Source organism: Ochotona curzoniae, unplaced genomic scaffold (genome assembly GCF_017591425.1).
Source record: "Ochotona curzoniae isolate NIBS_2020 unplaced genomic scaffold, NIBS_Ocur_1.0 contig_66, whole genome shotgun sequence".
NCBI classification, from domain to species: domain Eukaryota; kingdom Metazoa; phylum Chordata; class Mammalia; order Lagomorpha; family Ochotonidae; genus Ochotona; species Ochotona curzoniae.
In genome coordinates this window covers 5363112-5383369 of record NW_024466512.1, presented here as the reverse complement: position 1 = coordinate 5383369, position 20258 = coordinate 5363112, and the positions used below count along the sequence as shown (strand labels likewise).

General features: G+C 50.5%; 1 protein-coding gene across 1 annotated transcript in view; it reads right to left on the bottom strand.

Annotated features, from left to right (window-relative positions):
• CPXM2 (carboxypeptidase X, M14 family member 2) overlaps positions 1–18989 on the bottom strand; it is a 97352-nt gene extending 78363 nt beyond the window's left edge. Inside the window, exons 1-2 of the mRNA XM_040991741.1 lie at positions 18612–18989; positions 12722–12820 (exon numbers count right to left, since the gene is read on the bottom strand). Coding sequence (XP_040847675.1) covers positions 12722–12820; positions 18612–18918 — 406 coding nt within the window. The 5' untranslated portion in view covers positions 18919–18989. The remainder of the gene's footprint in view (positions 1–12721; positions 12821–18611) is intronic.
• Positions 18990–20258: the final 1269 nt, after the last annotated feature.

The following is a 20258-nucleotide window of genomic DNA, read 5'->3' as shown; positions in this document are numbered from 1 at the left end:
TTGATGTTGCCTCAGCGACTTTAGCCTTCGTGTGGTGTGGGCTGACGACCAGAGTGATATAAACAGAAAAACAACACAGCCTTCCATTCTTGGCAACACTGGTTGCTTTGAGAACACACCAGTGTGCAGGAAGGCCCCTGACGAGCATCCAATCGTACGCATGACAGCGTTAATGGCAGCCAGGGCGGAACCCAGGCCACCCAACACCCTGGCTGCGCTTCTCACTGGCTGCCCCTGCTGTCTGACTGGGACATCTCAAAGTGACACTGCCTCCTCCATAGCCAACATGGGGAAGACAGAAAAATCCCACAGAAGATGTGACCAGACCCCGTGTCTCCTGGGAGACTCAGAAAAGGCCTAACATATCAGACCAAACTTCTTTTTTGAAAAAAAAGTTGTGTATTTGAAGTGTGGAGGGACAGAGAGAAAGACCTTCCACCTGCTGGTTTGCTCCTCAAATGACCATGATGGTCAGTGCTAGGCCAGGCCAAAGGCCTGGTAACTCCATCCTGCTCTTCCACACGGGTGTCATAGGGCCAAGCACTTGGGTTATCTACTACCTTGCCAAGTGCATTACAGAGAGCTGAGTCAAAAGCAGAGCAGCTGGGACTCAAGCCAGAGCGCTGACCTGGGGTGCTGGCATCGCAGACAGCTCCCTTGTACTTGTCCACTCCTCCAATGTCCACAATAGCTGTGTTAGGCTGTGACTGAATCCTAGAGCTAGCAACTTAATCCAGGCCTTCCACATGGGCATCAGCAACTCAATCACGTGAGCCATCACTACTGCCTCCCAGGGTCTGCACTGGCAGGAAACAGGTCAGGAACCAGAATAGGGAACTGGAATCAAGGACTGTGCTCCCACGTGGAAGACCATCTTAAGCACTAAGCACGCCCTCCCATCCTTCTGCACTCAGCTGCCTCACCATGCACCTGCTTTGCACTGACTGCATCTGCAACATTCAGAAGTGCCCTGCAGTGCTCACACAGGACCACTGGACTCTACAGCTCAGGACCTCGGCAGACTCAAACAAAAGCACTGGCCGAACCTTCCCCAAACACTCAAGACATTTTATAATTCACAAGGAAGCCTAAGCGAAAAGCAGTTTGAATGTAAACTCTATCCCTTCATGCAATTTGTGCACATTTTGAAAAAGCATTTTTTCTAAATTGAAGGACAGGAAAATAAAGGGCAGGAAGACGACCTTCTGATTTAAAGATTCTAAAGTAATTCAAACTATAGAGTACTGAAATGTTCTCTGTACCAAACATTCAGCCAACTAGCTCAACATTTGCTACTCTGGCTCATTTCCCTCCTCTTCCTTCTGCACTGAGATTGTGATGCTGGCAATTCTCAGCAAGTCTGGGGAATGCAAATGAGCAAAAACAGGAAGCTCCTGCCCGTGTGTTCTCTCCGGAGAGCAGGGCCCAGGACTATTAGCAAGTCACAGGGAAGCCTGCTCAGCCACTCTGCACAAAGAAACTCAAAAGACTCAGCTCAATCCGGAGGCCTCAGTGCACAGAGAGCCAGAACTCCGTGCCACCAAGCCAGCAGAGGGCCCCATGTGCAGAGGCTCACCGGGGGTCTGTGGTTATCCTCATGCTGGCTGCCCCCCTAGCCTGGCAAAGAAGAGAAAGGCAACAACTCCTGTCCCTGGGCAGCGTTCCAGCTGCAACCGGACCCCAAAGGCAGCTTGTCTGGTGCCATGGCAGCCAAACACAATCCCCGACAGGAATGGATGGGCTTCCAGGACCCTCCCCAGTTTCGAAAGCCCGGCCAGGCAGTGAGGCAGAGGTGGACACAAAGGCCATGACCCCAGTGCCAGTTCCTGGTTCCCCTACAGCTGCAGCTTCCAAGAGAGACTCTGCAAAAGACCAGGAAAAGGGAATTGGAGTCTGGGTCTCTTTACTAGCTAAACTATCATGGACAATCAGACATGCGAGTTTTTAAAATGTTTTCCTCCCTCCCACCATCGCCACAGATCCTGTGTGCCAACTGCTGGCACAGCTGAGAAGCCACAGGCACCCAACACCATGGAAAGCAAAACAGGAGGACTTTGCCAGTGCAAGAACTGCTAAAGCCAGAAAGGAATTAGAGCCCCTTTGGTTTCAACTTCTCAAAGAAGCCTCCAACCCCAGTCCAGGGTCCTGCCAAGCAGCAGACTTCCCAATCCTTGGGAGTTGTATCCACCCTGCAAAAAATAGGGCTAAGGAAGATGAATGTTGTGTGAATGACCAAGCTTAATGGAGGGAAAGGAGACCAGTGTTCCAAAACCGAATTTAAGAAATCTGCCATCAGAAAGTTAAAGAACTCTTGGATGGATGAAAATATATTGGTGTCATGGCATCAAATGAGGAGATAATGACCAGGCTCAAAGAAGGCTTTCAATTCCTCTCCATGCTCCGCACCAAAAAAAAGATGCAGCTGGGACAGATGAGGCTGGGACAAGTGCTTCCCTCTAAGGCCCTGTGGCTAGCTGGGGTCACCTGCTTGAAGGACAGCAGAGCATTCTTCAGGACATCAAGGTCACTGTCAGGGACATACTCATGGCCGTCCTCTGGGTTTATTCCCAACGTCACCCATGAGGCCAATGACTTGGAGAGGAAGTGTTCTTTCCTTCACCTTCTCAAATTGACATTTGTTTTTGACCAGCAAGACAGGTGAGGCAGCCCTTGGCACAGGCAAGTGGCCTTGCCTGTCTCAGACAGACTGATTTCCAGCAGGTGTCGGCCTCTACCTGGACCCTCTGGAAACTTCTGAGCCAATCCCAGCCTCACCCAGTGTCTTAGCCAGCCAGCATGTGGAAGACAGCCCTCCAGACACCCCCAGGGGAGAACTAGGGCAGCAGTGAAGCAGCTGAGGCCTTGACCAGCTCCCCCACCAGACCTCTGTTGAAAGAGGCTGGCCACTATTCTGCTGCAGCTCTAGGAGGCCTTCTGAGATTCCATAGGTTCTGGCTGGTGTCGCTCACCTAGAAGGCTGCAGGGCTCACACAGCTCCTTGCCCAGGGCCCCAGGACTGCCAAGGATGCTCTCAGGAAAACAGGAGCTAACTGGGGCTCTTTGTCTGCAGGTGGCTGGAGGGGCCTTCAACCTGAAAGGCCCTGACCCCTTCTCCTTTCTTGCATGCCCAGCCCCAGATAGCTTCATCTGAGAAGCCTTCCGAGACTCCCCGACTCCACTTCTCAGCCTATGCCCTTTGCCTCAAGTATCACCTGCTAACATAACCCACCCTGCTTGCATCGCAGCCGACATCTTCCCGCAGCTCAGTCTCTCCGAAGGCTGTGGACTTGGGGCACAGGGACACCATCAGCATCGAACTCCCAATGCCCAACCAGTGTTTCCCAAATAAACGGACAGATGCGCATTATGATCCAGTGTAACTGGGAATCACTGTGTTTGTGCCATCACGGCAGTGAGTACTTTTTTATTGCTTATTATGCACTGAAAAATAATTCCTATTCAAAACAGCACTTCTCGAGCCTCACTCACTTGCTTCTCACCTTCATGAATGTTTCCACACTGCTGTTCCGCCTGAACTACTACTGATTCCATTATTGTGTGATCAAATAGGGTTAGTGGAAATAAAGCACGTCTGTGTCAACGGAAAGCTTTTTGTTGAGAATCACATAGGAAAACATTCCCACGACCTTGGGCTGCAAAAAATATATTTTTAACATGTAGGAAAAAGTGATGAGGAGTATGAGGCAAACCTCTCATATTGCTCTGGGAAAAATAATTAGAAAATACCAAGTATTGGTGTACCAAACTTAAAAATTATCTGTTAACGACACTGCTAGAGAGAACAGGTAAGACAAGGAGTGAGGAAAGACATTCGCTATGCATTTATTCCACGAAGAGATTTACCCTCAGAGTGTGTTTAAGAAAAAAAAATATATACTCCTATACTATGGAAAACAATGGACAAAAGGCCTAAGCAGATACCTACATAGAGGTTATTCCCATAGCACGTGAGCATCCATGGGTCAAAACCATGAAGGACATGCAAATCAGTATCCTAGTGAAATATCCCTACATACCCTCCAGAAGGAATAAAACACCAAAGGTTGACAAAGGTCAGTTGCTGGCAGAACGGTGAAGGAACAGAGATTCTTATTTGCTGCCAGTGGGAACGTTAACTGGGACAACTGAGCTGGAAGTGCTCGGCACGGTTAAATACCCATGGCCTGTTTTCCAGCAACTTCCCTGGAGATGCAGACCCGACAGAAATGAGGGCATTCATACACACACGGGAAACTCACCAACAGCATGGAACAGCCCAAAACTGCAAACATCCCAAGTACCCAGCAACAGAATGAGCAAACAACTGTGATACAGTCACGCAATTAAATATTAATCATCAGAATTAAATGAACCATACTGTACACAATAACTGGGATGTGTTCCTAGATATAATACTGAACAAAGGAAGCCAGACCAGAAAAATATAATACAATGTATAATTCCATGAAGCTCTAAGTTCCAAAATGGGCAAAAGCCATCTCTTAAGGTGGCTGCCTTCGAGCAGGAGCGGGGCAGTGATGAGCGGAGGGCAAGAGGACGCTTTGGACGCTATTAATCCTCTGTTTCTTGTCCTAAACCATAATTACAATGGCTCATTCCCATGTGTGCACAGTGTGCCCACAGTTATAATGGCTCATTCCCATGTGTGCACAGTGTGCCCACAGTTATAATGGCTCATTCACTCCATCTGTGCGTGACATGACCATGATTGTAACGGCTCGTTCAGATCGTGTGTAAGTGGCGTGGATGTACGTGGATGGTATGGACAGTGTGTCCACAGTTGTAATGGTTCATTCACATGATGTGTGGATGATGTGATCACAGTTACAACGGCTCATTCACACCATCAGTGCATGACATGACTGTAGTTGTAACGGCTCATTCAGATCGTGTGTAAATGGTGTGGATGGCACCCGATGCTTCCATATGTTTCTGTATGTACATTAGAATTTTAGTACTTTTTATAAGGATTTAGCTTATCCTTACTATATCACACCCATACTGAACAATCTACTTGTTCCAAGCAGAAAGATTGTGCTCAGTGAAGAAGTCAATCCCAAGAGTCACAGACTACATGACTCTTACTTTCTTAAATTCACAAAATTACAGACATGAAGAACAGATGAACGGCAGCTAGCAGCTACTGAGTGAGGCCGGGAGGGGGTGGCTATGGAAGGAGCTCTGTGGTGAGGGGCATTTGTGTGTTTCTGTTGTGGTGGCATTTCCATGAAATTGTACACCTGAAACAGCCACACAGGAGCATGCCCACACAGCATCAGCGAATTGTCCGAAGCTAAGTCAGAAAGAGGTGCGATGAGTTCACAGCTTTGGAGGCTGAAAGCTGGAGGCCAGGCAGCCCCATGAGCTCAGCCTTGGCCGAGTCACCCTGTGACCGATGCTGCCACAATGGCCAAAGCACGCGAGCAGTGGAGATTTCATGAGGAGACCGAAAGTCAAGCAGGGGAGGGGCTGAGCTTGATCTTTTATCAGAGTGCTCAGGATCTCATGAAAACTAGAAATCCCTCATAGGAGCAGTGTCCAGGAGGCCTGAGGCCCTGCCAGTAAACACTGCCACATGAGAACCACACTGCCAACACACAAACTTTGGAAGACACAATCAAACCGTAATGCACACATGTACATACACACACACGCAAGCATCCCCACATGCATCTGAACATGCCCTGTGGCTTGTAGCAACAGCAGTGCCCTGGATCTGTTGCTGCACCACAGCTGTGCATAAGGTCAACCCTGGAGGCACAGAGCGAAGGCTGAGCAGAACCCATAGATGGAGAATTACTTCAAAATCAAAGGCTTCTAAGGGGAACTTAAACAGAGACACTTTCTCACCGTGTGTTCAAGCTCACTTCATGTAGCTCATAAAGTCACCATTTGCACAGCAGTGCCACAGACTTTGGGGAAGTTTACCTTAAACTTTTGCAACTCCCCCCAAACCTAACCTAAAAAACCTTTGAAAATGCATTAAAAACTCCCAACAAGATTCTAACCAAATGCCAGATGTGAAAGAATAGCCACCATATGGGCACCAATTCATGTCCCAGATCCTCCACTTCCTATCCAGCTCCCAGCTTGTGGCCTAGGAAAGCAATAGAGGGTGGCCCAAAGCCTTGGGACCCTGCATCCACGTAGGAGACTCAGAAGAAGCTCCTGGTTCCTGGCTTCAGATCGGCTCAGCTCTGGCCGTTGCAGACACTTGAGGAGCGAACCAGCAGACAGATCTTTCTCTCTGTCTCTCCTTTTGTCCATAAATCTGACTTTCCTATAAAAAAAGTTTTAAACTAAATATTTTTAATGATTGATTTTTAATATAGCACAAAAGAGATTAAAGGATATAGGAAGTTGACAGTAAAAAGAAAATGAATTATTGTTTTTAACATACAATTTTATACCCAAATTCAAAATAAGGCAACATTATAACTAATGAGAGCCTAACAAGATTGTTCAATATAAAACCAACATGGAAAAGCAGCCATATATTGTTAAAGCAACAGTAGAGTTAAATAATTAAAACTAAAGGTATCACAGAATATCAAGTAGTGAAGAATCAATTAAAACATCCATAAGCTCTGTACAAATTATGAGACATTAAGGATGATCCAATCAGTGCAGAGGTACACCATGTTCACAGAGTAGAAGATTCAATTTTATAAATTTATTCTCCCCAACTTGACTTGCAGAATCAAAGCAACTCTGATCAAACTTCCAAGACAGCTTTGTAGAACTTGGTGAGATGCTGCAGACACTGTGTGCACATTGATCAAAAAAACTGAAAACCTTAGAAGAAAGGCTCAATCTTCCAAATATCAAGACTTGTTAGGAAGCCTACAGTCATTAAATAAAATTAACGTTAAAGAGCAGTGAGCCTGAAAAGAAAGCGAGGCATACGTGAACTGGAACACCGCAGTGTGTAAGGAGCACTGCAAAACACTGGGAATCTAGCCACCATCCCAGTTGTTTCCCATCTTAATCCATATGGTTTCTTAACCAGACACCATCAACTAGATGGCTTGCCAACAACAGAAACCGACTTCTGTTCTAAAATCCAGGCAGTCCAACACCAAGATGCCAACAGACCCAGTGGTTGGCAAGGGCTATTCCCTGGACCATAGACAATGGCTTCCTCCTCCTGTGTCCCCCACGTGAAGGGGAAGGCATGGGGGCTCTGGGGTGGGGTGTCTATATTACAGGGACACCAATGTCATCATGAAGGCTCCACCCTCCTCACTTAATCACCTTCAATATCATCACCTTGGGGGTGGGAGTTCAACATACAGCTCCAGGGGAACACAACACCATCTACAAAACTCCTCCACTGCTTTTTTCATGGAATGTTCAATACATCAGGAAAGAAATCTACTTAAAATAACTTCTATCTCAAGTGGTTTAAAAGGTCTTTTTGGTGAAGTTTTAAGGTATAACACAGTGAGTTTAATTTTATGAAAAATCAGAAATATAGAAAAATATAATCTTATCACAGAAATGTCAAGGAATAGAGAAAAAGGTACATTGAAGAACTTCAAAAACAAAATCTCCAAGAACAGCAGCAGCACAGACGCTAGCCTCCATCATGACACAAGTCTCTGACTTCTATTACAAATGACCAGTGTGTCCTTGTCAATGAGAGCCATGTGTGGGCTCTACCAGGTGACACAAATGCTCACAACCTTCCTGTGACACCCACAGGTGCCGCCAAGCTCTTCAGAGCTCTGTGCCCCAAGCCCTGCCTGGGAAGCTTTTCTAGATGGCAAGTTCATGATGGCTCTGGCCTCAAACCGACTTCTGACACCACCCAGCTGCTATCAGCACATTCTGCCACCAGATGACAGCTCAGGAGCCCTAACTGCACCCGAGAGGACCCTGACACAAAACCATCAGAACAAAAGGAACCTCTGTATACAGCAAAGGAATCTTGGGAAAGCCTTCAAAAACACATGTTCCGTTTTCGAAACTAAAGAGTAACTTTCAAGATCTGCATGAGATGGAATGGAAAGTGGGAAAAAAAAACAGCAAAAAGAAACAGGGAAACCTTGGGCTCCCCAAGGCTTGCATTATCAGGTTTCCCAACCAAGGACAGCCTAGCAGGAAGTGGCCCTGTCCCAATCCTGGTACCTCCCCTCCCTCTCACCTCCACGAGGATCTGAAGTGCAGCTGTGACTTTATCGCAGCATCAGACAGGCTAGCTTCTCCTGCGGAATTAGGGGTGGGAACAAGCACAAAGCCATCTCCAGATGTGCCAGACACTGAAGGCAAGCAGCTCCCAACAAGGACTTAAGTGACACTCCGCACAGTGACAGAATGGCAGACCTCCAAGCCTGAAACACACACACACACACACACACACACACACACGCACACACACACACACACACACGTCAGCCAGCGCTCAAGCACAGGCCTCACCCAGCCCAGACATGAGGCCAACGCACCAGGCGACATTGTTGGATAAACCATTTTGCCTCCTTCTCAGGAGTCCAGGCTTCTTTTCTACAGATTGCAGACCTGGAGCTAAAGGCCACCTCCTTCATGAGGCCAGCCCTGATGTCCTGGCTCAGGGAGAAGCTTCTTGGGTCTACTGGGAATGCCTGTTTCGACACCAGAATGCTAGTTCTGGCATGAAGCAAGCTCTAGTAAACACCTCTCTCATCAGCCCAGGTGCCAACGCTGGGCGTACACAGAGGCAAGTCTCACAGGGCCCTGCCCCCAAATATCGACAGCCCATCGGAACAAAGCCAGCAACCGCTGTGGTGGAAGCAAGAAAAGAGGCAGAGGAAAGTGCCAGTGCTGACCACGGCGGGTTCCCTAGAAGCAGCACCTGCAGAACACTTCCAGGCAGGAACTGGCCTGCACAAGGGCCACAGCCAGCTCATTACCTGCACGCGTGCAGTCCAAGAGACAGGAGAGGGTTTCATTCGTAGTATCAAGGGTTACGTTTTAATGGATCACAAGTCCTTCCTTACGCAATCGCCTGGATTTCGTGCCTCAGCTGATAAAGCACAAAATATTTATTACCTGACCCTTGAAAAGTTTACCAATCCCTATCCTAAGACACATACACACAAAACTCCCCAAGACAGAAAAACAAAATCACAGCTGCAGTGGGCCAGGCGTGCACTGTGTGCTGTGCACCCTACTCTGCATACTGCACAGTCTTCCCAATGCACCCCAACAGCAAGCTCTCCCACTCAATGGATAAAGGTTGGGGTGCAGGCACTGGAGCTAGTCCAGAGGAGAGGTCAGAGGCTTCGCAGGAACTCTCAGCTACTAAATGTAGACCCAACTCAAAGGCTCGACCAGTCCCCTAGGGGCACAGCACAGGGGCAAAGACATAAAGCATGGGACACGTGAAAAACCAGCTCCCATCTAGCTGGAAAAAGAGATTAAATCCTGGTAGGCAGTGCCAGGGATGGAATTTTTCCGGGATCAATGATGGGTAAATGATATGGGCATTCGGTAAGTCTGCCCCCATGTGGTCCCTAGCTGCAAAAGATTGAAATTAACCAAATGTCCATCCATGGGCAGTTAAAAAAAAATGCAAGGTTCTTGACTGAGGTCCTAGCAAGCAAGTGTTATGAGAACGCACAGGATGAAAGAACTACACACAGACTTCAAACGTTTTTGAATCAAAATAAACATGTCCACTGTTCCCACAACCTTTGGAAGTACCCCAATACTTGACCTCTGTTGTATGAGTTGGCTCTTGCCAGATCAAAGACAAACATAAGCTCTGAATGGCTCGCTCTTCCTTTTAGGGTGCCTGGAGATCAGTGGGGTTCAGCCAGGTGGCCTTAGCTGCAGTTTGAGCCGCTCATCACTTGGACCAGTGGCCCAGGGGCTTCCATTTGGAAGAAAGATTAGCCTCTTGCGCCCCTGGCTCCAGACTAGCACATGATCATTTCCCAGCATTCTGTTGGACTAAACAAGGCCCGCGGGTGGGCCAGCCAGAGTCCAGTGAGTCATCCTGCAAGAAGCGGACTGAAACGTTATATGGCAAAGGATGAGGTGGTAGGGAGAGATGAATCCCTGGGCTCCACCACGACCTATGGTAGAGCAATCCTAGAATGCCTGAGACACAGCACCCTTGCCCAATCACAGACAGCTGGGCATTCACTCAGACAGGATGTCCCCCTTGGGAACATAATCTAAGACAAGCCCTTCACGGCCAGCCACCTGCCTAACTCCATGCAGTTAGCATCAGTACTGCCCACCAGAGCTGACTTCTGTGCCACCCAGTGTCCTGACAGCAGATGGACTCCAGGTCCCAACAACACCCCATTGGGCACCCGAGGCATCCTGTGCTTAACACCACCCTGCTCCAGACCGCCTCATTTCTGTGAGGCCACCATACTTCCCAGCATGCACTCTGCAGCCACCACTGTCCCCTCCGCTCCCACATCTGCACATCAAAGATCTCCCTACCTGCTCTTGCCTTCCACGGTTGAACTCTGTCCTTCTTTCTCTTTAAAGACGAGAAACTTTCACCAGCCCAAATCACATGAAAGATGTTCAGTGAATCTGAACCTAAACAACTGCCTTGGAGAACAGCAACCCCAGTCCAGCGGAGCTATGAGGTCAGCCTGGAGCAGGCAAAGTAGAGGACAACCTGGAGTGGACCAGGAAGGAGTAGGGGAATGAGGTAGAAAATGAGAAAAGTTTAGCTCCAACATGTGCCTGCGCATGTGTGTGGGGCGTGTATGTGTGCAAAGAAATGGACATTTAAACAGCTTTCTCAAAGCATCTGCCAAAACATAAAGACAATTCAGACAATGAAAAACTAAGAAAATGTGAACCAACCTTTCTGCTGATGCTATTAAAAAATGAAAAAAGATTCTGGAGAAAACACATGTTTAAAATATGTTTTAGAGCCAGCACTTGAGAATCACTAGGACAGTGAAGAACTAACCCCCACAGGCCCAGATCTGATGACTTCCAGAACCCAGAAGATGGGTGAGGCCAAATCACCCAGCTGGGTAGCCCTGCAGCATCCGTGGCTTTAGAAACAGCTGGTGTTTTAACAGCATGCTCAGGCAAGGGACAAAGAATCAAAATTGAAGGCTTGCATTCGAGGTGGGGGTCCTATAACCACCCAGTCAGCTAAGACCCCAAAGGGTCCCACATTCCATGTGACCAGCAAAAGCAGAGCTCTGGCCTCATGAGGGACCCAGAGGCCCTCCTAATAATGCAGGATCCTTCTGCCCAGCAGGATGGGACCCACTCTAAAATGGATGACCCTTCCATCGGTGAGGCAGGACAGGAGGCGTAATGCTGCAGAAGCTTCCTACTGTGGGTGTCTGTTTCTATCTTGGAGTGTGCATGAGACAAGCCTGTGATGTTCTCAACGGCAAGCCAATGGTTAAAAGCACAGCCTCAAACCACCATCTTGTGCCTCAGGGGATGCACACTCCCCTTGGGACAGTCAACTCTGTGACATGGTTTACAGCCTCACATGGCAGGGGAAAGTGACTCTTGCCTCTGCGAATTTGAATTTGTGAAATGCTGTTTATTATAAGCAGCTGGATTCCTCAGGGGAGAAAAAAGGCCAGAATCAGAAAACGTTGGGTTCAAATCCTTGTTTTCTAAAAGACTTACAGGTTGCATAAGGATAGGCAAATTACCCATATTACCATGTCTCGTTTCCTCATCTTTAAAATATGGATAATAATCATGATGCTGATAATACAAGATCCACAGAGGCACTGGGGGTGACCAGTGTGGGACCAAGTGCCTGGGAGCTCCCTAAGTGCTAAGAAAGGACTACAGCTAACCCCAGCAACCATGAGAGCCGGGGTTACACAGCTGAAATCAAGAAAATGCAATACTAATGATGATAGCTAATCAAATGGCAGCTCTGGCTAAGGGGCCAGAGTTACAGACATGTCTAGAGCCAACATTTCTCAACATTCTAAATAAGTAATTAAAACAACACTATTTTCACTAACAATAAGACTTCAGGGCTCACATGGCATAGTTTGGAAGTAAAGGACTTGTTTTCTGACCTCACAGCCCCTGGAGCAGGTGGGGATATTAGAAACACACACACACACACACACACATACACACACTCCTTGCCAGTAGGTGGCTATAAAACTGCAGAGAGGAGGAGCTTGTGTCTTTAGGCCAGGGGAGACAAAAGTCATGGCGAACTCCAGGATTCCAGAAACGCCAGGAGCGAACCAGCCAGGACCGGTGTTTGTGACTTGTGCAGTTCTGTGGAAGTATGAGCCAGTGTAAGTATTCTCACCCCCAGAGAGACCACAGCCACAGTCAGCTGAGCTGTCACCCTCAGAGAGACCACAGCCAGCTGAGCTGTCACCCCCAGAGAGACCACAGCCACAGTCAGCTGAGCTGTCACCCCCAGAGAGACCACAGCCAGCTGAGCTGTCACCCCCAGAGACCTCAGCCACAGCCAGCTGAGCTGTCACCCCCAGAGACCTCAGCCACAACCAGCTGAGCTGTCACCCCCAGAGAGACCACAGCCAGCTGAGCTGTCACCCCCAGAGACCTCAGTCACAGCCAGCAGAGCTGTCACCACCAGGAGGTAGCAGTCACCCACAGCCCCATGTTTGCCCAGGGCATCTGCACTGTGTGGTGGCACCTAGGGCCAGCACCTCCCCTGCCCTGGACAGGGGTGGACCTGGGGTGGTGGCAGTGGAGGTACGGGCTTCTCGTGGACCTCACTTACTCTCTTTGACATCTTCATGGCCTGCAGGGACACCGTGGTCATCCCCAGCATACTTCTCAGAGCTCTTGGTCCTTGGACCTTTTCTTTTGCCGTTTTTACCTGAAGAGAGAAAGACACTTCAGTTCTAGAACTGTCCCAAGACACTGTGCACCCACCACTGCTCACGCACAGCAGCCGTCCCCGCCTCTGCTTCCTTGCTTCAATGGTGATGCCAAGACCCTGTAGCAGGCAGAGGGGCATACCTGGGTGAGCTCCTCCACCCTCCGCCACTTCCGGATCACATGGCATCATCACAGTGCAACACACCTGCCCAAGGGAGCCAGGCTTGCACTTGGATCGGCTCACGGCCGCCCCTGGAGTTGGTGCACTATAGTCTGCAGTCGGTGAATGAATGAATGAACAGAAGAATGGGCCAGGAAGTGACCACACTGACCAGCACAGGAGGCGGAGCAGGTCGACACACAATGCTCTTCAGTTTAGACTTGAAAAGGAAGTAAAGGGACAAGTGCTCGGTCTAGGCAAGTTAAGACCCCAGTTACGAAGTCCACCTGTCACTTCAGAGGAGTAGCTGAGTCCTACAGCTCCAGGTCTCAGCTTCCTGCCAATGTGGCCCCTGGACAGCGGGGGGAAGGGGAGAGCAGGCTCAGGGGACTAAGCTCCTGCCATCCACAGGAAAGATGCCAGCTCCCCGCATCAACCCTTGAGGACATCTGGGGAGAAAAATCAGTGGCTGGGAGGAGAACTCCATTTCTCTCACTCTCTCCTCTCAATTTTTTTTTTTAAGTTGAAAAACCAAAAGCAGCTGGTGGGGTTGAGTCTGCTAATGAAGTCATTTCTGATTACTCCCCGTCAACACCCTCCAAGTTGGGTTCTTATTAAGAAAACCTCAGATCTTCAAGTAATTTAAGGACTTCAAAGGGCCTGGACCTTCTTTTTCTCGTATTCTTGAGTTATGTCAGCTGACATAACCTTTTCATGTAAGCTAAAACAAGTCACAGCATTAAGAATCTCCAATAAGCCAGAATGTTGATAAAGGTTGCAGGGGAAATGCTAACCCAGAGCCCTGCCCCCTTGCCCATCTGTCTCATTTGTGTGGACAGAAATGTCATGGCATCATCATCCAGGATGCCTGGGTTGGGGTCCAGAAAAAACTTGACCAGAAGTTCAGATAACTCAGAGTTTGTTCTTGGCAGAAATTTGCTTACAAAAAAAAAAAAAACTAGTCTGGGAAACAGTGTTCCACCCCAGTCCTCCCCAAAAGTCAGCACCTACAACAGCCTGCTCCCCTTGCCCGGGGCCAACCTCCTCGGGCAAACAGGAACAAGCAGCCTGGCCAGATGTCACCCAAAACCACCGCACCCGTTGTATACAGAAACCAGCTTGCTCAACTCTGAGAAGCCAGTGAAGGGCCCTCCTGAAATGGCACCACTGCCAGCCTCTATGAGCCGGTCTCCTTCCTGGCTGTAACCAGACACAGGCCATCCTGTGCCTTTAAGGAGGTTCCAGGGCGGCAGCAGCAGAAGGCGAGCAGAGGGAGGCTCTGCGCCGGGGTGGGCAGCCTTGGTGGCCACCTGACCCTGATTGGTGCTACCTTGAAACAGTGTCTGAGACAAGAAAGCCTTCAGTGCAGGCTACATCTGCGAAGCAGAAAGGAAGCACCAACATCTACTGGGACTCAACTTGCCTGAGGACCCTGAGGAACCGGCAGGAAGATGCCCCCGTGCAGCCCCTCAGGATGCCGGGCATCGACCCATCTAACCTCACAGCTCCTGGAAGTGTGGGTATCAGAGGCACAGGCATCCATAGGCAGCAGGACCAGGCTCTGGCCCCAGGCTCCCTGAATCCTGAACAAACTGAAACAGGTGCTTCTACAAACTTGTGCCTTGCAGACTGAAGTGAAGTGTGTGCAGGGTCTCCTGTCCGGGTGGCCACACCACCACACCCTAGGAGCACAGCTGCTCGGCTGCTCAGCACTTACACTCATGAGACTCTGGAGCCTTTCAAAGAAACATGTTTCCAGGTTTCCTGAACCCAGAGTGGCAGCTGAAGTGGCAGGGACATGTGAGGGCCACAGAGGGAGGGCACCGCCATGTCTGGCAAGGCCACATTCAACAGCATGGGCTCAGGGGACAGGCCGCCTTTGTCTCCACACTGAAGACATCAAGCACCCTGACATCTGACAGTCATGGGCACATGTGGGCACGCAGAGAAGCAGGGTGACTATTTCAAGAACCACAACATCCACACCAGCACCCTAGACCTGGGTGGGTCCCCTACTCTATAATTCATGTACAAACCAATTTCTGGAGCCCTGGGCACAGGCAGGAAGGAGGGTGCCAGCATTGGCTGCTGACTCTGGAAGGCATTCTGGAAAGGGAGGTAGTGTCCTAGAGAGCCGCAGAGCTTCCCCATGATGCCCTTGCCTCAGCGTCTTGCCCCTGACACCTTGGAACGCACTTGGAAAGGCAGTGCACACCTAACAGTGTTCTTGCTCATGGCGGAGCTGTGCTCATCATGCTGTAAAGGTTAAAAGCACAGTCCCCTCCTTGCCACTCCAACATGGCCCCAGAAGAGACATCTCACCCAGGGGCTGCCAAGAACCTGGAGAGAGACAGAGCAAAGCCTTCTTGCTGGCTACAAATGCTGCGGGTGCACACAACAGAATGGGCTTTGTCTACAACGCGACATGCACAAACAACAAACAACTCTTCAGTCACTTCCCCCAGGCTGGGGCACAACATGGCCCCAAACACAGACTCAGAGATTCTGGATACAAGCACCAAGCACGTGTGACTCGCTGCCCACCCTGCAGATTTCAGGGCCTCAGACTCGGCATGCGGCGCCTTCTCACCCCGTGCTTGGAGAAAGCACTGAACGAAAGAGCACGCAGGAGCCAAAATGCCCCCAAATGCATCTCGGAGCCAGGACCTCCAGAGTTGCGTGGCACCCAGGTATCCCCATGACCTCAGAGATGGATTCGAGAGTTCTATCCTGGTGTGAACAGAAGGATTCAGGAATCCATACAAGTAGCAAACCTGCCGAGAAAACACACAAACACACACACTAAATTGGCCATACACGGGTCAGTTGCATCACCCCAATGACTGTTTTCTGATTTTGACACTGTACATGATCATGATGGTCAGCACCCTGAGACCATGACACAGCATGTTACTTGTTCCTAATGGGTCAAGACCCAGGGCATTGTTCTCCCCCACATTTGGAAGTTTTGTCCCCAAAGCTTCATGTAAATAGCATTAATAGGGTGGGAACTTAAGCCCCCTGTGGGGGAAGTAATTAGGTTAGATGATGTCATCAGAGACCTTGTCATCACAGACATGAACACATGTGCTCCCTGTCCATTGCCATGTGATGCTGAGGCCACCTCAGGGCCAGATGAAGCCCTCACACCATGAGTCAAAATGCACCTTCTTGTTCTATTAAGCTAATTTGCCAGATACATCATTTAGCAATGAAAAGATTACAGATCCAATCACACAGGATACTAATACCTACACACACACACACACACACACACACACACACACTGCCCCAAAGTGTCAACAGACCAAGCTTAACAAGCCCTTCCCCAAGGTTCCCAAGGCATCATCTCACTGAAGACTAAAGTCAGGTATGTAAGATTCAACAGTACTATATTTTTTGCCATTTCCTATAAATCTATAGTTATTTTAAAAATAAAAACCTAAATATTTTTAAAGGTTCCACTCTATTTCCATATCCCAGAGCTCTATTTGCCTGGAGACTTGTCACTCACTGGAAACACAATAGGTTGAAACACAATCGTCTTTGGGACCAAAGATGGTTTGGATTTTCGATTTTTGTGGATTTTGAAATGCTTGAAACATACATGAGAAGTCTCAGGGAGGAGACTTGAGTCTAAATATAAAACCTATTTATGTGTTATTTATATCAATCGCACCTAGGCTAAGTGTAATTTCTTACAATATTTTTAATAATCTTGTATACAAAACAGCCTCATTGGCTCTCAAAACATGGCAGGTTGGGGAGCCCTGGGAGCTTAGATTTCCAGATTATGAATGCAGATCACTCTCAATTTACCAGAATCTTCCATTCCCTAAGCTTCCTTTGCAAATGTTGGCACTTCTTGATAGCATGAAAGAACAGCCAAGGGCTAAAGCCAAAATGCAGACCGAGATCAACACCCCTCACCACCACCCTCAGCTCCTTGGACAGTCCAGGTTGCATGAGCCCCACCCCTACATCCCGGCCCATGTGTGACCCGCCCACCTTCCCCTGACTGCATCCTTCACTTAGAGCCAGAGCTCTCCAGAAAGTGCTTCAATCATCTGCAGACACAAAACACACGATGAGCTTCTTAAAGTGTTCCCAATGGTTGCATTTTCATGTCCATCACAAATTCTAACCCCCACTCCCATCTCAGCACCCAGCAGGTACCCAGGACAGCCAAAGTCTAAAAGTTCATGTTCAATGTCCCCCAGGTTGTGGCCCCAGGGTGCCTCCCTCAACAGGCTAATCCTACGTGGGCACTGGTTCTAGTCCCACCTGCTCCACTTGTGATCCAAATGGGCTCCCCTGCAGGGACTTCTGAAACCCAGCACACATGATCACCTGCCTACCGCACCCTACAACCCCCCAACAATACGTAATTGCAAGTGGATTTGATCCAAGTTACCAGACCAAAAGAGGTTAATCAGGAGAGGGGCTTTCAAGCCTCCTAGACTCTGGAGCAAGAGGGACAGGCCCAGCCTCAGGTTCCTCATCAGAGCAGATATCCTGTACTCCCCAGGGCCAGAGAGAGGAGGAAAGGATGTGGCCGACACACACACGGTGCACAGCTCGCAAGCACAAGGAACTCTTCCCTTCCTGTTCCTGCTATTCACCCGCAGTGGCTTCTTCACCTCTTAATATCCAAAACTCCCAGTAACAGAAGGACATCTGGAAGGTTCCGTGCAAGTTGCACACCCACAGAACTGCCAATTCCAAGTCACCAGCAAGCTACAGTAGGACAGGGTCCCATGCCAGCACTCAGGGCTCTCTGCCTCTCCTCCTCACGTCCCCACCAAACTGTCCAGCCCACTGACTTCCTCAGGCTGTGCCAACATGCACAGGTGACCGTTTCCCTTCCAGGAGCTGCACAGCATGTGTCTCCTTCCAGAGAAGCCCCTCCTCCCACCCAAGGAGAACTCGGCCACCACCCTGCTTAGTCCCCACTCTGGAAAAACCAGGGTCCCTGCCACCTGCAACTGGAGCCAACAATGTCTGGAACAATCAAGAGAAAGCCTCACTTATACGATGTGTAATAAACCCTGCAGAAGCCATGCCAGCAAGGCAAGGCTGGCAAAAACAGTGAAGATGTGGGAGACAGTGGGGGCAGGCAGAGCACTCCCACTGGGCTTCCCTGAAGCCCCTGCTCTCCCAGCACCAGGCCCACCTGCACACACCCAGGGTACTGGCTCCCCAGCAGAGGCCAAGGATCCAACAGACTCAGAGAGCAGATGGGTCAGGGTAGGGAGGGAGGAGGACACCCTGGCTGAGTGACCAGAGGCTGGCAGAGCATCCCCCAGAGCCACCTGCCAGAACAGGCCAGCCCATCTCCACCATCAGATAGGAAATTCACCATCCAGGAAACGGAAAGTGCAAAGATTGAAGAGGTAGGCAGAGCAGGAAGAATGTCCCGCAGAAAGAGCCTTCCCCCCTGGGGGATGCCAAGCTTGGGATTCCAGGGACCGGCTGCCTCAGGACTAGAATCAAGATGCACTCAGATTAGTTCTGGGGAAGCGCAGCTGCGCTCCCCATGGCCTCACAGGACACAGTTCATGCATCAGGACACAGAATCAGTGAGGGACGGGGCGCCCCCTCTGCCTGTCCGGTGCAGGCAGTTACTTGCCTGGTGGCGGCGTCTCTGGCGCTAACATCTCCCTCTTGGGAGCTTTCTTTGGCTTGGGCGCCCTCTTGGGCGGCTTCTGCTCTGAGGACCGCGGCTCATGCCCCTCCTCTCCAACAGCAGCAGGCCTTGATGGCGAGAAAGGCTCGGGGTCTGGCTCTGGCCTCGTGTAGTAGGGCTCCACACTCCAAACCTCCTGCGTGTGATAGTCCAGATCCTCAAGAGCTGTGCCCTGGACTCCGACACAAGTCAGGGCCACCACGAGGAGCACCAGGGCCAGCGCCGGCGAGGCGGCCTCACAGCGGGTCATGCCCGTGGCAGCCCGCGCCCTGGGCAGGTCAGCAGCGATACTCCAGGCAGGTTGCGGGTGCGGATGGCAGAGCAGCGAGCAGGGCAGGGGCGCCAGGCACTACAACGCTGCGCACTTGGGACCGGCCCGCCTGGCTGGGCTGGGCTGGGCTGGGCTGGGCGGGCAGGGGCGCGCCCAAACGCAGGGCGGGCACAGGGGCCCCAGTCCCGCCCTTCCAGTCTCCCTGCCTTTCCTCCTGCAGATCCCGCGGTTACTGGCTGTGGGGGGCAGGTGCTGAAACTGCTCCCCACTCCCCCCCACCCCAGATGGGCATCCATCCTCCCTTCCTGGCTGCCGGCAGCCCTGGCCAGATTGCCACCCCGCTGTGCGCCTGCCTAAACTCCAAGGAGTTTTGATCTTCCAAGGAAACATGGAGGTCCAGCTGCTTTCCAGGTAGCGAATCCAACCAAGAAAAGCAAATAGAGCCGAAGTCCAGCCCCTCCTACTGTCCTGCCCAGCGCCCTGGCCCCACAGCAGCCGTCTGCCCAGCGGCTAAGATTCTGTTTCAGAAACTGCAGATGAGGAATTTCTGGCCTGACCAGGATTCCCTGGAGGCGGGGCTTCGTCTCAGGTTGGGATTTGGTGGGACTTCAGCAGAGGCTGCAGGTACCCGTGGGCTGCCATGTTGGACTCCCAAGAGGGCACCTGCTTCGTACAGAGTGCAAGCAGCACCCTGCCGGGAGCCCTGGGTCACTCCCTCCTGTGGGGCCTGCACTGTGCCCACCCATCCCCATCTCCCTAGAGCCCCAGCACAGAGCTGCAGCGCCTGCTGCCCAGACTGAGGTGGGGAGCTTTTCTGTCGCTGCTGGGTCAGATGACCAATGCAATGGCTTACCAACTTGTCCTTCACAGCTCCGCAGCTAGCAGTCCAATGCAGGCAACACTGGGCTCCAGTGCCAGCAGGGTAGGGGTCCTCAGATGCAGGTGTATCTCTGAGGAGGAATCTTCTCCCAGGCTCATGGGGCATGGGCTGGACTCAGTTCTTTGCAGGTGCAGGGCCAGGGTGCAGTGTGTACTCTGCCTGTCAGCTGAACCTGGGCTTTGTCCTATGTACTGCCTGTCCTCCTAAGGATCTGATCCTCCTTTGCATGCAGATTCTACCTCTCGGGGTATTGGCAGGTGAGTTCTCCCCATCTTCAACTCACCCTCCCTTGCACCACATCTCCTCCTCCCAGCTGGAGAAAATGCTCAACTTTCCAACGCTTGCTTGGTTAGAAGAAGCCACCCAGATGCCCCTGGATGTCCACTCTTCATCAATCAACAAGTCCACAGGGTCATGCAGCCTCACTTCCTGGAAGGTT